General features: G+C 37.6%; 1 protein-coding gene across 2 annotated transcripts; it reads left to right on the top strand.

Annotated features, from left to right (window-relative positions):
* The first annotated feature begins 415 nt into the window (after positions 1–415).
* CPSF2 (cleavage and polyadenylation specific factor 2) lies at positions 416–13,531 on the top strand. 2 transcript variants are annotated; one of them, XM_054400083.1, is made up of 14 exons: positions 416–576; positions 1,494–1,653; positions 1,745–1,850; positions 3,123–3,252; positions 4,073–4,188; positions 4,749–4,936; positions 5,309–5,599; positions 6,651–6,751; positions 7,085–7,285; positions 7,921–8,073; positions 10,272–10,497; positions 11,626–11,925; positions 12,833–12,967; positions 13,074–13,531. In XM_054400083.1, the coding sequence occupies exons 1-14, from the start codon at positions 428–430 to the stop codon at positions 13,164–13,166; spliced, it is 2,349 nt and encodes a 782-aa protein (XP_054256058.1). In that variant the 5' UTR covers positions 416–427; the 3' UTR covers positions 13,167–13,531. The 2 variants fall into 2 exon arrangements, with proteins under 2 accessions (XP_054256058.1, XP_054256059.1); XM_054400084.1 differs by lacking the exon at positions 7,921–8,073.
* Positions 13,532–13,774: the final 243 nt, after the last annotated feature.

The raw sequence follows: 13,774 nt of genomic DNA on the forward strand, positions 1-13,774 counted from the left end.
CAGTGCTGGGCCCCCTTCGGGCAGTCCCTGGGCTTTGAGGGTCTACAGCCCTGGATGAGCCAGGTTTGGGTGCTTTTATCCGACCCAAGAGGTAGCTGCTGTTAGAGGACATAGAAGAGTGCATTTTTATTTTATTTTATTTCGCTTAGTTTGAGGTTTGCTTGGGATTTTTTGTCTGTCTGGATTTTTTGTCCAGTTGTAACATCCCACCCCCCATTTTTCTGATATATGGATCAAAAGTTAATATCCGAGGTTTAACTCATATCCAGTAGATGTATTGAATGGTATTCATAACTGATACCTAGCACATGTTCAGAAATGTATAAAGTTAGACCTAAATAAATATTTTTCTTTTGGATTAGCCAATGAGGTATGTTTTCCCTCATTCAGGTTAGTTCTTTTGAAGATTGAACACTTGGCAAGGAAAATGACATCGATTATCAAGTTGACTACGCTTTCAGGGGTGCAGGAGGAATCTGCTCTTTGCTATCTGTTGCAAGTAGATGAATTTCGTTTTCTTTTGGACTGTGGCTGGGATGAAAACTTTTCTATGGACATTATTGATTCTCTGAGGAAGTAAGTTGTTCAGTTCTTACACTTTCTGTTGTTGTAGATTTTTGTCTTTTTTGGGAAAGTTTTCAAAATACCATGCAGTGCTGTGCGTATGGTGGTATTATAGCCAAAATTGTTCTTTTTGTTTGCTTCGAACTATGTTTTATATGAAAAGAACTATGCTGCTGAAACATTTCTGTTACAAGCTCTGCAGGGAAGTGGGTAGGAAGCTAGTGAGTTTACTAACTGCAGTTCTCAAACTGTTCTGTGTTTGTTTTGGCTTGGTTGTTTTGTTTGTTTTCCTAAACACTCAAGGTATCAGAGTTTATGGGAGATGTACCTTGGCTCTAAAGTAATTTGGAGTGATCTAGTTGTAAATAAAACAATCCTTCATGTGTATAGGGTTTGAAGTCTGCCTCTTGTTGCAAGTTGAGTAGGTTGTCAGTCAAGAACACAGTTTCTATCCGTTATACCGGCCCTGCAAAGAAATAGACTTTGAAATGTCTAGATGCAAACACTGGACTTCTTCTGAACGTTTACAGAAAGGAGTTTTTCAGTTATGATGAGTAGTAAGTTTATTTTGCAAGAAAAAAAAAACACATCTTTTTTTAAGCTGAATAAACCTCCCAAAATTGGCACATAAATTTTCTTAGATGATACTCCTCAGTTAATGTATCTTCTGTTGTCCAAGTGTATATTAAAGCCTTTCTAATGAAGAATTTCAAGGTTTTCTAGATATTGAAATAATTTTCAGGAGTCACTTGCGTTTTTAAATAATGTCTGTAACTTCTAATTATGTTTTTGAAAATTTTGTTGTAAACTTGGAAGGACTTAAGTTTTCTTGTTTGGCTGTGTGTGTATTCTCAAAATAGCCATAATAGGGATTATATAGCACTGTACAGAATATTTTTCATCAGCTTCTGTTGTCCTTCTTTTTGTAGACATGTACACCAGGTTGATGCTGTCCTTCTTTCTCATCCTGACCCTCTACACCTTGGTGCTCTTCCTTATGCAGTTGGAAAAATGGGATTGAATTGTGCCATTTATGCAACTATTCCTGTATATAAAATGGGACAGATGTTTATGTATGATCTCTTCCAGGTACATTTAAGTTTATGCTTTTGTATACAACATTGTTGATATGGTGGAATGCTCAGGTTCTTGAATGGCCTATACTTCTTATTTGTTTTAGTCCCGCCATAATACTGAAGATTTCACTCTCTTTACCTTGGATGATGTAGATGCAGCCTTTGATAAGATACAGCAGCTGAAGTTTTCTCAGATTGTGAACTTGAAAGGTAAAGATACCACCAAAGTTTCAATAAATGACTTTTAGTGAAAGGCAACATAGTCATTAAGAGTCCAAGTAACATTTTTTTAAAGGGAGTCAGTTTTGTAATTAGTTCACAGGGCTGGATTCTGTAGCCCTCTGTCAGCCTGTATCAGCTGAATGTTTGTCTCCTTAATTGTATGGAGAAGTGGGTAGAATTTCCACTTAATGAGGAGAAGGTTATGTTAAAGCATATTTATACATTTGTTTCTCCTCGGGGGTTTTGTGGTTTTTTTTCTTTTATTGGAATTTGCTCATGTCTCTCAAAAACATTTACTCATGACTAGTGGGGGATACCTCAGAAATATGCAGTAATCAGTAACACAAAAGCTTTCTAGAGAATCAATAGGTTGAAGAGATTAGATTATAGCATATGGATGAGGTAATGAGGTCTTCACTGATGGAATGATACTCAGTGTAGCTTATTGCTAGCAACTGTGGCATCTGCAATCAGCAGCTTTTCAGTCTTGTTAAATTCAAAGATTGGAATGAAATGGAAACCCTGTTCTTGAGCGATGAAACTTGGAAACTGATCACCAGCAGCTTGTCTCCGAGGTGTAGTATCTCCCCATTCCTGAAAGCTGCTTGCCAAAATACTTGTGCTGTGATTTGGAAAATAGAAATAGGATGCCATCCTTGAAATAGTTGAGTTTTACTCTGACAGAGATACAGGCTGCCACAAACGAGCAGCAGCACATTAAAAAAGAAAAAGCATCAGGTGCTGAAAAGATCCATCATCCCTGGCTGCAGCACACGAACACCCTGCCTTGCATTGTTTGACTGGCCTGCTTGTTGGAGTCTGTAATTTGCATGTTTTTGTAAGCACCTAGACTGTGAATGATAACAGTAAATGTTTTGTGTTGCTCCGGAGAGGAGTCTGTCTTTCAACAGTGTACTTGCTTTCATGTGATATGCTTGTTATATAGTTTATTGTTGTTTAGGTCTGTAGTTATAGCAGCTCTGCAGTGTCTCTTGAGTACCAGTGGGTGGTAGAGGGAAGAGGTGATCTTCAGTTTCTTTTTCTGGTGGCAAAAATAGAAGTGAATTGCAAAGAATTCTGAAGTTACTGGTTATATGGGAAGGGTAGATACGATACTGATTTTTTTGTACTTCATTTGATATTTTTACCTAGTAATAATTTTGGCTTTCAGTTGTAAAAGAGATAGTTGTTACTATCTCTTATTCAGAATAATAGACTTTAACAAATTTAAGATATTTAAAATACTGAAAACTTTTGTAGGCAAAGGACATGGTTTGTCAATCACCCCATTGCCAGCTGGCCACATGATAGGAGGCACAATTTGGAAGATTGTCAAGGATGGAGAAGAAGAAATTGTTTATGCAGTTGATTTCAACCACAAGAGGGAGATGTAAGTTCAACATAGCAATGTTTATTTCTTAGGCTTCATTAAGTGGTGTGATGGTTTGAATTGGAACAAAATGGGTCAAACCAAACCAGTGGGTTGACCTGACTGTTTTCCCAACACAGAAGTGAGGGACAAATAACACAAAAAAACTTGGGATTGAGACAGCAACAAAAATTGAGAGAAGAATAGAGTTTACTGATCAAAAATCAGATAAACATGGTACAAAATGCCTATCTTAGCTGATGTGCAGAAGCAGCATGGTGCAAAGCAGCAGCAAGCAAGGCAAAAATCCAAGCCAGAAAACTACTCCCCCATCCCTTCTTGTCCTGCTGCCATTCAAGCGGGAAAGACCAACACCCAAAAAAACCCAGAACCCAGAAGCAGCAGCTGGAACACGAAGCCTCCCATGTTGCTATCTGAACTTCAAGCTCCACAATGCTTTGCTCCAGCCAGCACTTTCATTTTTGAAGCTGGCATTACTGTTGCGTGGTATGAATAACAGCAGCAGGTTCCATTCAATCCATGACAAGTGGTCATTATTTAGAGTCTAAGTATGGAAGTAACAGTGCCTTTTTAGCTCTAGTAAGACCACTAATTTCACTTGTGTTCCAATTGATAAGTTTGAAACAAGCATTAACTGTTTGGGGTTTTTTTGCATTCCACCCCATTTTAGCTATTTGTTACTTTGAAGCAGCAAAAATTTCTGCTACTGAGGAGTTTGGTTTCTGTACATGCAAAATTCTGGAAGTTAGCAGTCTTTTTTTCTCATAAAACAGAAATGCAAAAAAATTAAAATTTCACTTTTTTTTTTTTGTTTCCACAGCCACCTCAATGGATGCTCCTTGGAAATGTTGAGCAGGCCTTCGTTGCTTATTACAGATTCATTTAATGCTACTTATGTACAACCCAGGAGGAAACAAAGGGATGAACAGTTACTGAGTATGTGTTCTCTTTGGGCTTGAAAACAGCAATAATGTGATTTATTAGCAACTGTAAATTGTTTTTCTGTGAGAAATTCACCAGTGTCCAAACTAAGAACCTTCATTAAAATTTAACAAATTGTGACTTACTCTTTTCTGATGGTACTGATCCTGTGGGTTAAACATTTTCCCTGCAAACAATGAACTGTATTTGAAAGAGTTCAAGTATTTTACTCAGTATCAATTAATCTCTTCAGGGATTTTTAAATGACCTTCCTTAGTAGATTATTTTTTAAACTCCATTTTACTGTTTGTTTTGTGCTGTGGTGTGTTGATTGTTTTAATTTAAAAAATTTTAGAAAAGTAGTATCATTGGCAGTGAGATCTACCAAGAAAACTCCACCTGCCTTAAATTTTGGTGTAAGTGTGGCTTTGGGTCTCTTTTGACATGTAATTTATTTGTGTTCAATTTGCTTTTGATTATGATTGCTACTGTGATATAACAAACAAACCTAAGCTACGCATTTCTAATTTTGGTCCAAAGTTTAAGTAGCTTTTAATTTTGTTTTTAATTCTTAGCTAATGTTTTGGAGACACTACGAGGTGATGGAAATGTGTTAATAGCTGTGGATACAGCCGGCAGAGTTCTGGAACTTGCTCAACTTCTTGATCAGATCTGGAGAACGAAGGATGCAGGCTTAGGAGTCTACTCTCTAGCACTTTTAAATAACGTCAGCTACAATGTAGTGGAGTTCTCTAAATCACAGGTTTGTTTTATGTTAAAATGCAATTGTGAAAGAGGGTAATGGAACATGTATACATGCTTTTTGTTCTTCTTTTCAAATGTAAAAAATGGGCTTCATTACTGGGTGTTGTTCTTACTCTATAGCGCACATTTGTGTCAGGTCTTTCAATCAAATTACACAGGGCCCTGTCATGGCTCTGGGCATGTTTCATGATAGTAATTTCCATGCTTATCATAAGACTTGTTAGCATAGTTTATAGCTGTTAAAAAAAAGAGGACTTACACTCAGCACTATTTCTACATTTGCTAAGAAACGATGTAATCATGTGCATATTGAACCCTGTGCTTATTATCAGGCTTAGAACATGTATTCTCTCTCTTAATATGTATTTAGGTTGAATGGATGAGTGACAAGTTGATGAGATGCTTTGAAGACAAGAGAAACAATCCTTTTCAGTTCCGCCATCTCTCCTTATGTCATAGCCTGTCTGATCTGGCTCGAGTGCCTAGTCCAAAAGTTGTCCTTGCCAGTCAACCTGACTTAGAGTGTGGTTTTTCTAGAGATCTTTTCATTCAGTGGTGCCAGGATTCCAAAAACTCTGTAATTTTAACTTATCGCACTACACCCGGAACATTGGCACGATTCCTGATTGATAATCCTTCTGAAAAAGTTATAGATATTGAGGTAAGAGTTGTCTATGTATCTCAAAGTTTTTTATCCTGGGCTATCTGGGGGAATATGAGCAAAACTAAACTTAGTTTCCTTTTTATGCTTCTAGTGGCAGATGGAAATCTGAAATGTTGCATGTTTAACCAGTTGTGGATAAACTTCAATAAAAATAGGTCTCATAAATAACTGCAAGATGCTTTTGGTGGTGTAACAATTAATACTCCATAGAGAGGAGCATGAGGTTGCTTTTAAATATTTCTTTAAACATTTCCCATTGTGTTTTTGTTAGAATAGAAAATAAATTCTGCTTGAAGTTGACATACAGATCACAGTATGACAGATTATTCTTGCTGGAAAATACTCTGGGTTTGGATGATGGGAGAGTCAAGTCAAATTAGTATCATGTATCCCACCAGAGTTAGAAAGATGAGCTAGAGATTTGAACACAATTAATTTTTATTCATGCTTTCGAATTATTTTCAATATTTTATATATAAATGCTCTAGTAAATCCTGTTAAGTTATGGGAGTCTCCTGTGATCACAGCGAGAATTTAAATCCACCTTTAATTCAGTTTCAGATGTCATTGAAAGCATTGAATTACGGAATTAGATTATTACTCAAATGCAGTGTTTTTTAACGTGACCTATACTGTAGTTTGTTTTTAAGAAAACAAGAAACAAAATTTACTATTGTTCTGCCCACTAGTGTGACTGTCCCAGGTTCTTCTGGTTTGGTGTAAGCAACATGAAAATAAAAAAACTCTGCTCATCTCAGAGCATTTGTGTTCAGTTATTAGAGATTTCCTGAAGATGTTGTAAGACGTTTTTGTAAAGCTAATTGATTTCAGAAACGCTTTTTTGTTAGAGTGTACTAATTGATGACATTGTTGTCATGTTGCCAGGCCAAGGTGCCACATGTTTGCATAAATATTCTCTTGTAAGTCACATAAAAGTTATGCTTGCCCTTGATACTTAAATACAAGTAATCTTGTCACCAGCATGTAGGGGAATTATTAAAATTGTTTCAGCTAATCACAATAATACCAGTTGTAATTCTGTCTGCAGTTGAGAAAACGTGTGAAGTTGGAAGGAAAAGAACTCGAAGAATACTTAGAAAAGGAGAAACTAAAGAAAGAAGCAGCTAAGAAGTTAGAACAATCCAAAGAGTAAGTGTATTGGCTGCTCCTGCATTCTGCTGTTGTAATCAGAGTCAGGTGATCATCCTGCTGCTTCAACCATTCACAGGGATAAATGAAAAAATGATAGTTTTTATGGACTTGCCTGAGGGCACTGAGGAATTGGGGATGGTTGTCTTTAATCTGTTGTTAGAATAGAACTGTTTCATCTGCCATTTGACTGTGAGCTCTTTCTCAGATATATAAACTGCCCTTGTCCTTGGTTAGTGTTCTGTCAACTGCTATTTTCCAGCTAGTCTGTTTACGTAATATTAAGCCTGAAGCAATAAAGGAAGTATACATTTTTTTGTAATCTCATTTCAGGGCAGATATTGATTCCAGTGATGAGAGTGATGCTGAAGAGGATATTGATCAGCCAACTGTACATAAGACCAAACATGATCTGATGATGAAAGGTGAAGGTAGCCGGAAAGGAAGCTTCTTCAAACAGGCAAAGAAATCTTATCCGATGTTTCCAGCCCCTGAAGAAAGAATTAAATGGGATGAATATGGCGAGATTATCAAGTATGTGGTGGTGATGAATGCTAACATGTAGTAGCTATGAAATAATTACAAAGTAGAAGTAATAAAACCTGTAATTTTGTTTCTTCTGCAGCACTGTTATGTACTCGTCTAACCACAGTAACTTCCAATTAGGACAGTTCGTTCTAAGTCTCACATGAAGCTAATGATGGGATTGAAGCTGCAGAGTGCTGATCCTTAGCCTGTGTTCACACCTCATAGGATATGTTTACACTCCAGGCTTTTTAACTTTGCTTTTATCTTACAAGATACATTTTATTTTTTTAATCTGACTTTATTTGTGCTTCAAATTACACATAATTTTGATAAATTTATAATGAGGGGAAAGAACATCATTCATCCTAGAAAATCTAGTGGTACTTGTCGTATTTGCATAAAGAACATTTACTAGAAAACCTCAATTTGTTAATTCTCAAGATACCAAAAATTCTTTTTTAAGATAGAAGGTGATATTTTCCAAATGAGCTCTGTTGAAATAGGGAATATTGAAGGCAGGTGTAATAAAATTGTTAGCAATCACAATTACACAGTAGTATCAGTATTGTTTGGGTTTATATTATGTGGTATTTTGGTTTTACTGTAAGACCATTAAAAGCAAAATGCCTTTCACTCTTTAGACCTGAGGATTTTCTAGTTCCAGAACTTCAAGCAACAGAAGAAGAAAAAAGCAAATTAGAATCTGGTTTGACAAATGGAGAAGAGCCTATGGACCAGGATTTATCAGATGTTCCTACCAAATGTATTTCTGCAACAGAATCCATGGAAATTAAGTGAGTGACTTTGTTCTCAGTTCTGCTAGAACAGAGAACATGAGAAAGGCAAAAGCCCAGTCAGAAATCAATCTGGCCACTCTTGTGTAAGAGGTAACAAAAAATGTTTTTTACAAATACATTAAAAACAAAAAGAAGGCCAGGGAAAATGTCAGTCTTCTGTTGGATTCAGGGTGGGAACATTGTCATCAAGGATAAGGAAAGACTGAGGTACGTAATATCCTCTTTGTCTTAGTCTTTAATAGTCAGACCAGTTATCCTCAGGGTATTGAGCCCCCCTGACTTGGAAGACAGGGATGGAGAGCAGAATAAACCTCCCATAATCCAGGAGCGAGCAGTTAGTGGCTTGCTCTGCTACCTAGACACTCAAAAGTCTATAGTGCCAAATGTGATTCTGGGAGTACTGAGGGAACTGGCAGAGGAGCTTTCCGAGCCACTCTGTCATCTATTAGCAGTCCTAGTTGACAAAGGGGGACCCAGACAAATGGTAGCTTGCCAATGTGATGACCATCTACAAGGGCCAGAAGGAGGATCCTGGGAACAACAGGCCTGTCAGCCTGGCCTCAGTACTGGGGAACATCACGGAGCAGCTCATCTTGAGTATGCTCACACATCATGTGCAAGACAACCAGGGGCTCAGGCCAGCATAGTTCATGTAAGGCTGTTCCTTTCTGACCAACCTGATTTTGTTCTGTGACCAGGTGACTTGCCTAGCAGATGAGTGGAAAGCTGTTGATATTTTCTGCCTGGACTTTAGTAAAGCGTTTTACACCCTCTGCCACAGCATTCTCCTAGAGAATCTGTTATCTCATGACTTGGGTATACTCTTCACTGGGTGAAAAATTGGCTGGATGGCCAAGCCCAAAGAATGGTGGTGAATGGAGTTAAATCCAATTGGAGATTGGTCACAAGTGGTGTTCCTCAGGGCTCAGTTTTGGGGCTACTCTTTAATATCTTTATCAATGATCCGGATGAGGGTATTGAGTGTTCCCCAGTAAGCTTGCAGATGGCACCAAATTGGGTATGAATGCTGATCTGCTGGAGGGTAGGAAGGCTCTGCAAAGGGATCTGGACAGGCTGGATTGATGGGCTGAGGTCAGTTGCATGAGGTTTAACAAGGTCAAGTGCTGGGTCCTGCGCATTGGTCATAACAACCCCATGAGCACTACAGGCTTGGGGAAGAGTGGCTGGAAAGTTGCCTGGTAGGAAAGGAGGTGCTGTTTGACAGCTGGCTGAACCTAAGCCAGAAAGGTGTTCAGGTGGCCAAGGTGGGCAGCAACCTGAATCAGGAATAGTGCAGTCAGCAGGACTGGGGAAGTGGTTGTTCCCCAGTACTCAGCACTGGTGAAGCCATGCATTGAGTACGATGTTCAGTTTTGGGCCCCTCACTATAAGAAGGACATTGAGGTGCTGGGGTGTGTCCAGAGAAGGGCAACAAAGCTTGCGAAAGGTCTAGAGAACAAGTCTTACGAGGAGCAGCTGAAGGAACTGAAATTGTTTAGTCTGGAGGACAGAAGGCTGAGGAGAGACCTTCTCACTTTGGGATGGGCTGTCCAGAGAGGTGATCAAAAAACATATAAATCTGGCACTTCAGAACATGGTTTAGTGAGCATGGTGGTGCTGTGTTGATGGTTGGACTTGATTTTAAAAGTCTTTTGCAGCCTTAATGATTCAATGAATAGTGGTGGCATGTGTACAGTGGAAATTGGGCAAAAGGCTTGCTTAGAATGAAGTGGGAAAGGGCAATCCCTTTATTGTGTTTGGTTGTTTTGTTTTTCCCCCCTCATGGTGTCTTAAGTGGGTTTGTTTTGTTTTGTTTTTTTTAATAGTCTTTCTGAGAGTATGGTGCAGGAACTTATGGTTCCCCACTCTTAAGAAATTTACAGCTAGTTCCCAGTCTGATGGAGACAATTGGAAGAGGGAGAACAAACCATACAGCAGTATATTAGCATAGGTACTGAAATGTGTATATATTTTGTTAAACATATTTGAATAAATTCTTTATCTCATCTTTTGGATCGCTGTAAGTGCTGATAATTTGACAGTTCTGTGTTTTATTGGTCCATAATATCTCTTGTGCTGACAGCTTTTGCTGATACAAAATAATTTCCGAATAGCTTTAATTTTTAAATGAAATATTTTGGTTATTTAATCTTTTAAACAAAAAATATTCTTCCTGGGTTTTTAATTTGAACTAGAGCCAGAGTTACATACATCGACTATGAAGGACGCTCAGATGGGGACTCAATTAAAAAAATCATCAACCAAATGAAGCCAAGGCAGCTGATCATTGTCCATGGGCCACCTGAGGCAAGTCAGGACCTTGCAGAATGTTGCAGAGCTTTTGGTGGAAAAGATATTAAGGTTTACATGCCAAAACTGCATGAAACTATAGATGCAACCAGTGAAACTCACATTTATCAGGTAAGGTACTGGCAGTTGTTAGTTGTGTTACTACTGTGAATTGTGGTAGAGCTGTATTAGCAAACTCTAATTTGGCCCTCTGTTCTTTGGGAGCAGAGAGACAATACTGCCTGTACACTTTGCTTTGTGTAATCAAGATGTTAGCAGCATTTTTGTCTTCTGTTGAGCTTTCTCCTTACGTTTATTATTCATAAGTGTTTAAAAGCTTAAATGACACAGTTGTGATTTTCTTTTAGTTGTTTTTTTTGTTTTACAAAATACTTATCTGAATAAAATTGTAATTGCTTTAGCTTTAATTTATATTTCTTTTTTTTAATACAGAGGAAAAATTATTCTTCTGCATAGTTTTAGTTTGTTTTCTATTTGAAGCTTTTTGAACAAATGGATTACACTAGACACACTGAATTAGAAAGTAGTAGGTGTGAGTAGGGCATCAGAATTCCAGTGTCTTTTGAGTGGACTGTGCTGCAGATGGATAATCAGTTGCAGTTCTTCATACAGCTGCAGCCTTGATTCCACTATTCATGTAAAATCCGTGTGAGTAACAGCCTTTCAGTGGAGGACTGACTTTAATGGATTAAACTCCTGGAATGCACCAGGGGAACTGAGGACAAGGGAATGTTTTGGTCACTTCAAAATCTAATATTTACAGCATCCCTTCTTACAACAAAATTAACTATAATTTTTTGGAGGGTTGTAATTTGGGACTGCTGTTCAGTAACCTAAATGTATGTGTGTGTGTATGTATATAAACTTACCTTAAATTTACTAAGGCCATGTGAGGAACTGCTTGGTCACAAAAACTGTTTCTGGTGTTTTAAAAGGAGTTTTAACTCAAGTTTGCAGACATAAATTCTTTTTTTTTTTATTTTATTTTAACCAAGACAAAAAACTGTATTGATCTCTGCTGATTTATGCATAGTGACATGAGAGTTATACAAATAATATTCTGAAAGTGCAGAACATCTTACCTTGCCGATACCAGTTCCCTCCTTTTCTTCCCCAAGAGTATGAATCAAGCCTACATGGAGAGACTGTGAAAGGAAAACTGCTAGTTTTTAAAACTTGAAGCAAGAACTCTTGTGTTTTCCATCTAACTAATACTACTTTCATTTTTTCACAACCCAGGTCAGGTTAAAAGATTCTCTTGTCAGCTCCCTTCAGTTCTGTAAAGCCAAGGATGCTGAGCTGGCTTGGATAGATGGTGTTCTGGACATGCGGGTTTCAAAAGTGGATACTGGAGTTATTTTGGAAGAGGGAGAGCTAAGGGAAGATGAAGACTTAGAGATGCAAGTGGATGTGCCTTCATCAGACTCTAGTGTTGTTGCACAACAGAAGGCCATGAAAAGCCTATTCGGTGATGATGACAAGGAGATGTGTGAGGAGAGTGAGATCATTCCTACTTTAGAACCTCTGCCACCTCATGAGGTACAGAAATTATGCTTACCTGGACTTTAAGACCTCTATATTAATTTGCCTTTTCTGGTGCTTAGAGGTCAATACTGTGTTCTTAGAAAAATGAAATCCTAACTGTTTGATTTTTCTCTTTGTTGACCCGGTACAGTCCTTTGTTCATCTTTGCTGAAAAGCATAAAATCTCATCTTTTACATCCACTGACCGTGCCTAGCATACACTACCACCTATTTATGAAGATAAATATTTAATTAACATGTTTCCTATTTGTAGTTCTTGCAGATTTGGAAATTAGTTGGCATTTAGTCACCTGGATTTTATGTTTTGTTGATGCTATGGGAAAATACTTAGTAATTCATATGTCCCTGCTTCTATAGTAATGATTTGAGAGTTTGTTTATCTTTTCTATAACTTTATCTTTACTCTGAAAATAATTAGCATGTGAGTAGATATTATTTTGTTTTTGTTGAATTATTGCAATGCCTTCTAATCCTAGAATTGCTTTTTAAGACAGTTACACAGTCCTAAAAGTCTCTTCAAGGAGATAGATAAATATGGAGACAACTCTAAAGTCTGTTCAGATTTATGACAACTGTCATAGAAGTATGTGCTGATCAGTAATACAGCTTACTGCAGTTCTGTTCCTGGCATAGCAGGTCTTGGAAGAGGAATCTTCAATGACAGCTTTACTACATTAGTCCTCAATATGTGAGTCAAGAGGGGAACATTTCCTTTACTTGATGGGTAAACTTCTAAGTCCTTCCAATCCTGGAAATACCTTTCTTGAGAGAAACAGAACTAGAACTAATCTTCTCATTTATAGTCCTGTAGTTTAGACAGTGCTGCTGCTAGCACAATGAGGATGAGATCTTTGGAAAAATGGAAGGCAGAAAGTATTAAAATCTTTTGTGTTGTTTAAAGGTTCTTGGACATCAGTCTGTGTTTATGAATGAGCCAAGGCTATCTGACTTCAAGCAAGTTCTCTTGCGAGAAGGTATACAAGCTGAGTTTGTAGGAGGAGTGCTTGTGTGCAACAATCTGGTGGCTGTTCGCCGGGTAGGTGTTCTGTGTCTTAAGCCTCTGTAAATAGCATTCTAAATGAAAATTGAGGTTTTCTCACTAGTGAAAAGATAATAAATTGAAATATGTTTTTTTCTTTCAGACTGAAACAGGGCGCATTGGATTGGAAGGCTGTCTCTGCCCGGACTTCTATAGGATAAGAGACCTTTTATATGAGCAATATGCTATTGTCTGAGGAAAGTGCTGTAAAGATATTTTTACTTGGAACTTTTGAAGACAGTGGGGATTTCTCCCAATTTTGACTTTTTGTAGTTTTCTAATTTATGCAGGGGAAACTTACTTCATAAAGAACAACTAACTACCCTGAACATGTAAATATCTGCTACTGTTCTTTATAGATCTGTTGGTACATTCCATGTTGTCAACTTCAAAACTGTTATGACTTGCCATCTCCCACATAACACATTAAATGAGTTTATCACTAGGAACCCTTCTCTGAAGAAAGGTTCACTATGTCAGGACATACTTGGGTTTCATAGATTCCCTGCCAGAAAGTACAAAATACAATTTTTATAGTAATTTTTCTGTTCCAAAATAAGATTAAATAGGGAATTGCTACCTTGTTTTGGTTTTGTTCTTTTCTGTGTTTTGTGTGGTTGTTTGAGTTTTCATTGGTAGTGGGTTTTGTTTTGTTTTGTTTTGTTTTTTTAAAAACTTCAATTTAGGAACAGCCTTGAATGTCTTGGGATTTTTTTGGTTGTGTTGGTTGGTTTGTGGGTTGGTTTGTTGGGTTTTTTTGTTGTTTTGTTTTGTTTGTTTTTAAATGGAGGTTGGCTTATTTTT

This window comes from Indicator indicator, chromosome 4 (assembly GCF_027791375.1).
Source record: "Indicator indicator isolate 239-I01 chromosome 4, UM_Iind_1.1, whole genome shotgun sequence".
Lineage (NCBI taxonomy): Eukaryota > Metazoa > Chordata > Aves > Piciformes > Indicatoridae > Indicator > Indicator indicator.

What these genes read in the sequence shown, in the direction of transcription:
- CPSF2 (XM_054400083.1), top strand. Translation starts at nt 428, where the DNA reads ATGACATCGATTATCAAGTTGACTACGCTTTCAGGGGTGCAGGAGGAA. An exon ending in TCAGATTGTGAACTTGAAAG is followed by an intron (nt 1,851 to 3,122) that starts GTAAAGATACCA and finishes AAACTTTTGTAG; the next exon opens with GCAAAGGACATGGTTTGTCA. An exon ending in GTGAAACTCACATTTATCAG is followed by an intron (nt 10,498 to 11,625) that starts GTAAGGTACTGG and finishes TTCACAACCCAG; the next exon opens with GTCAGGTTAAAAGATTCTCT.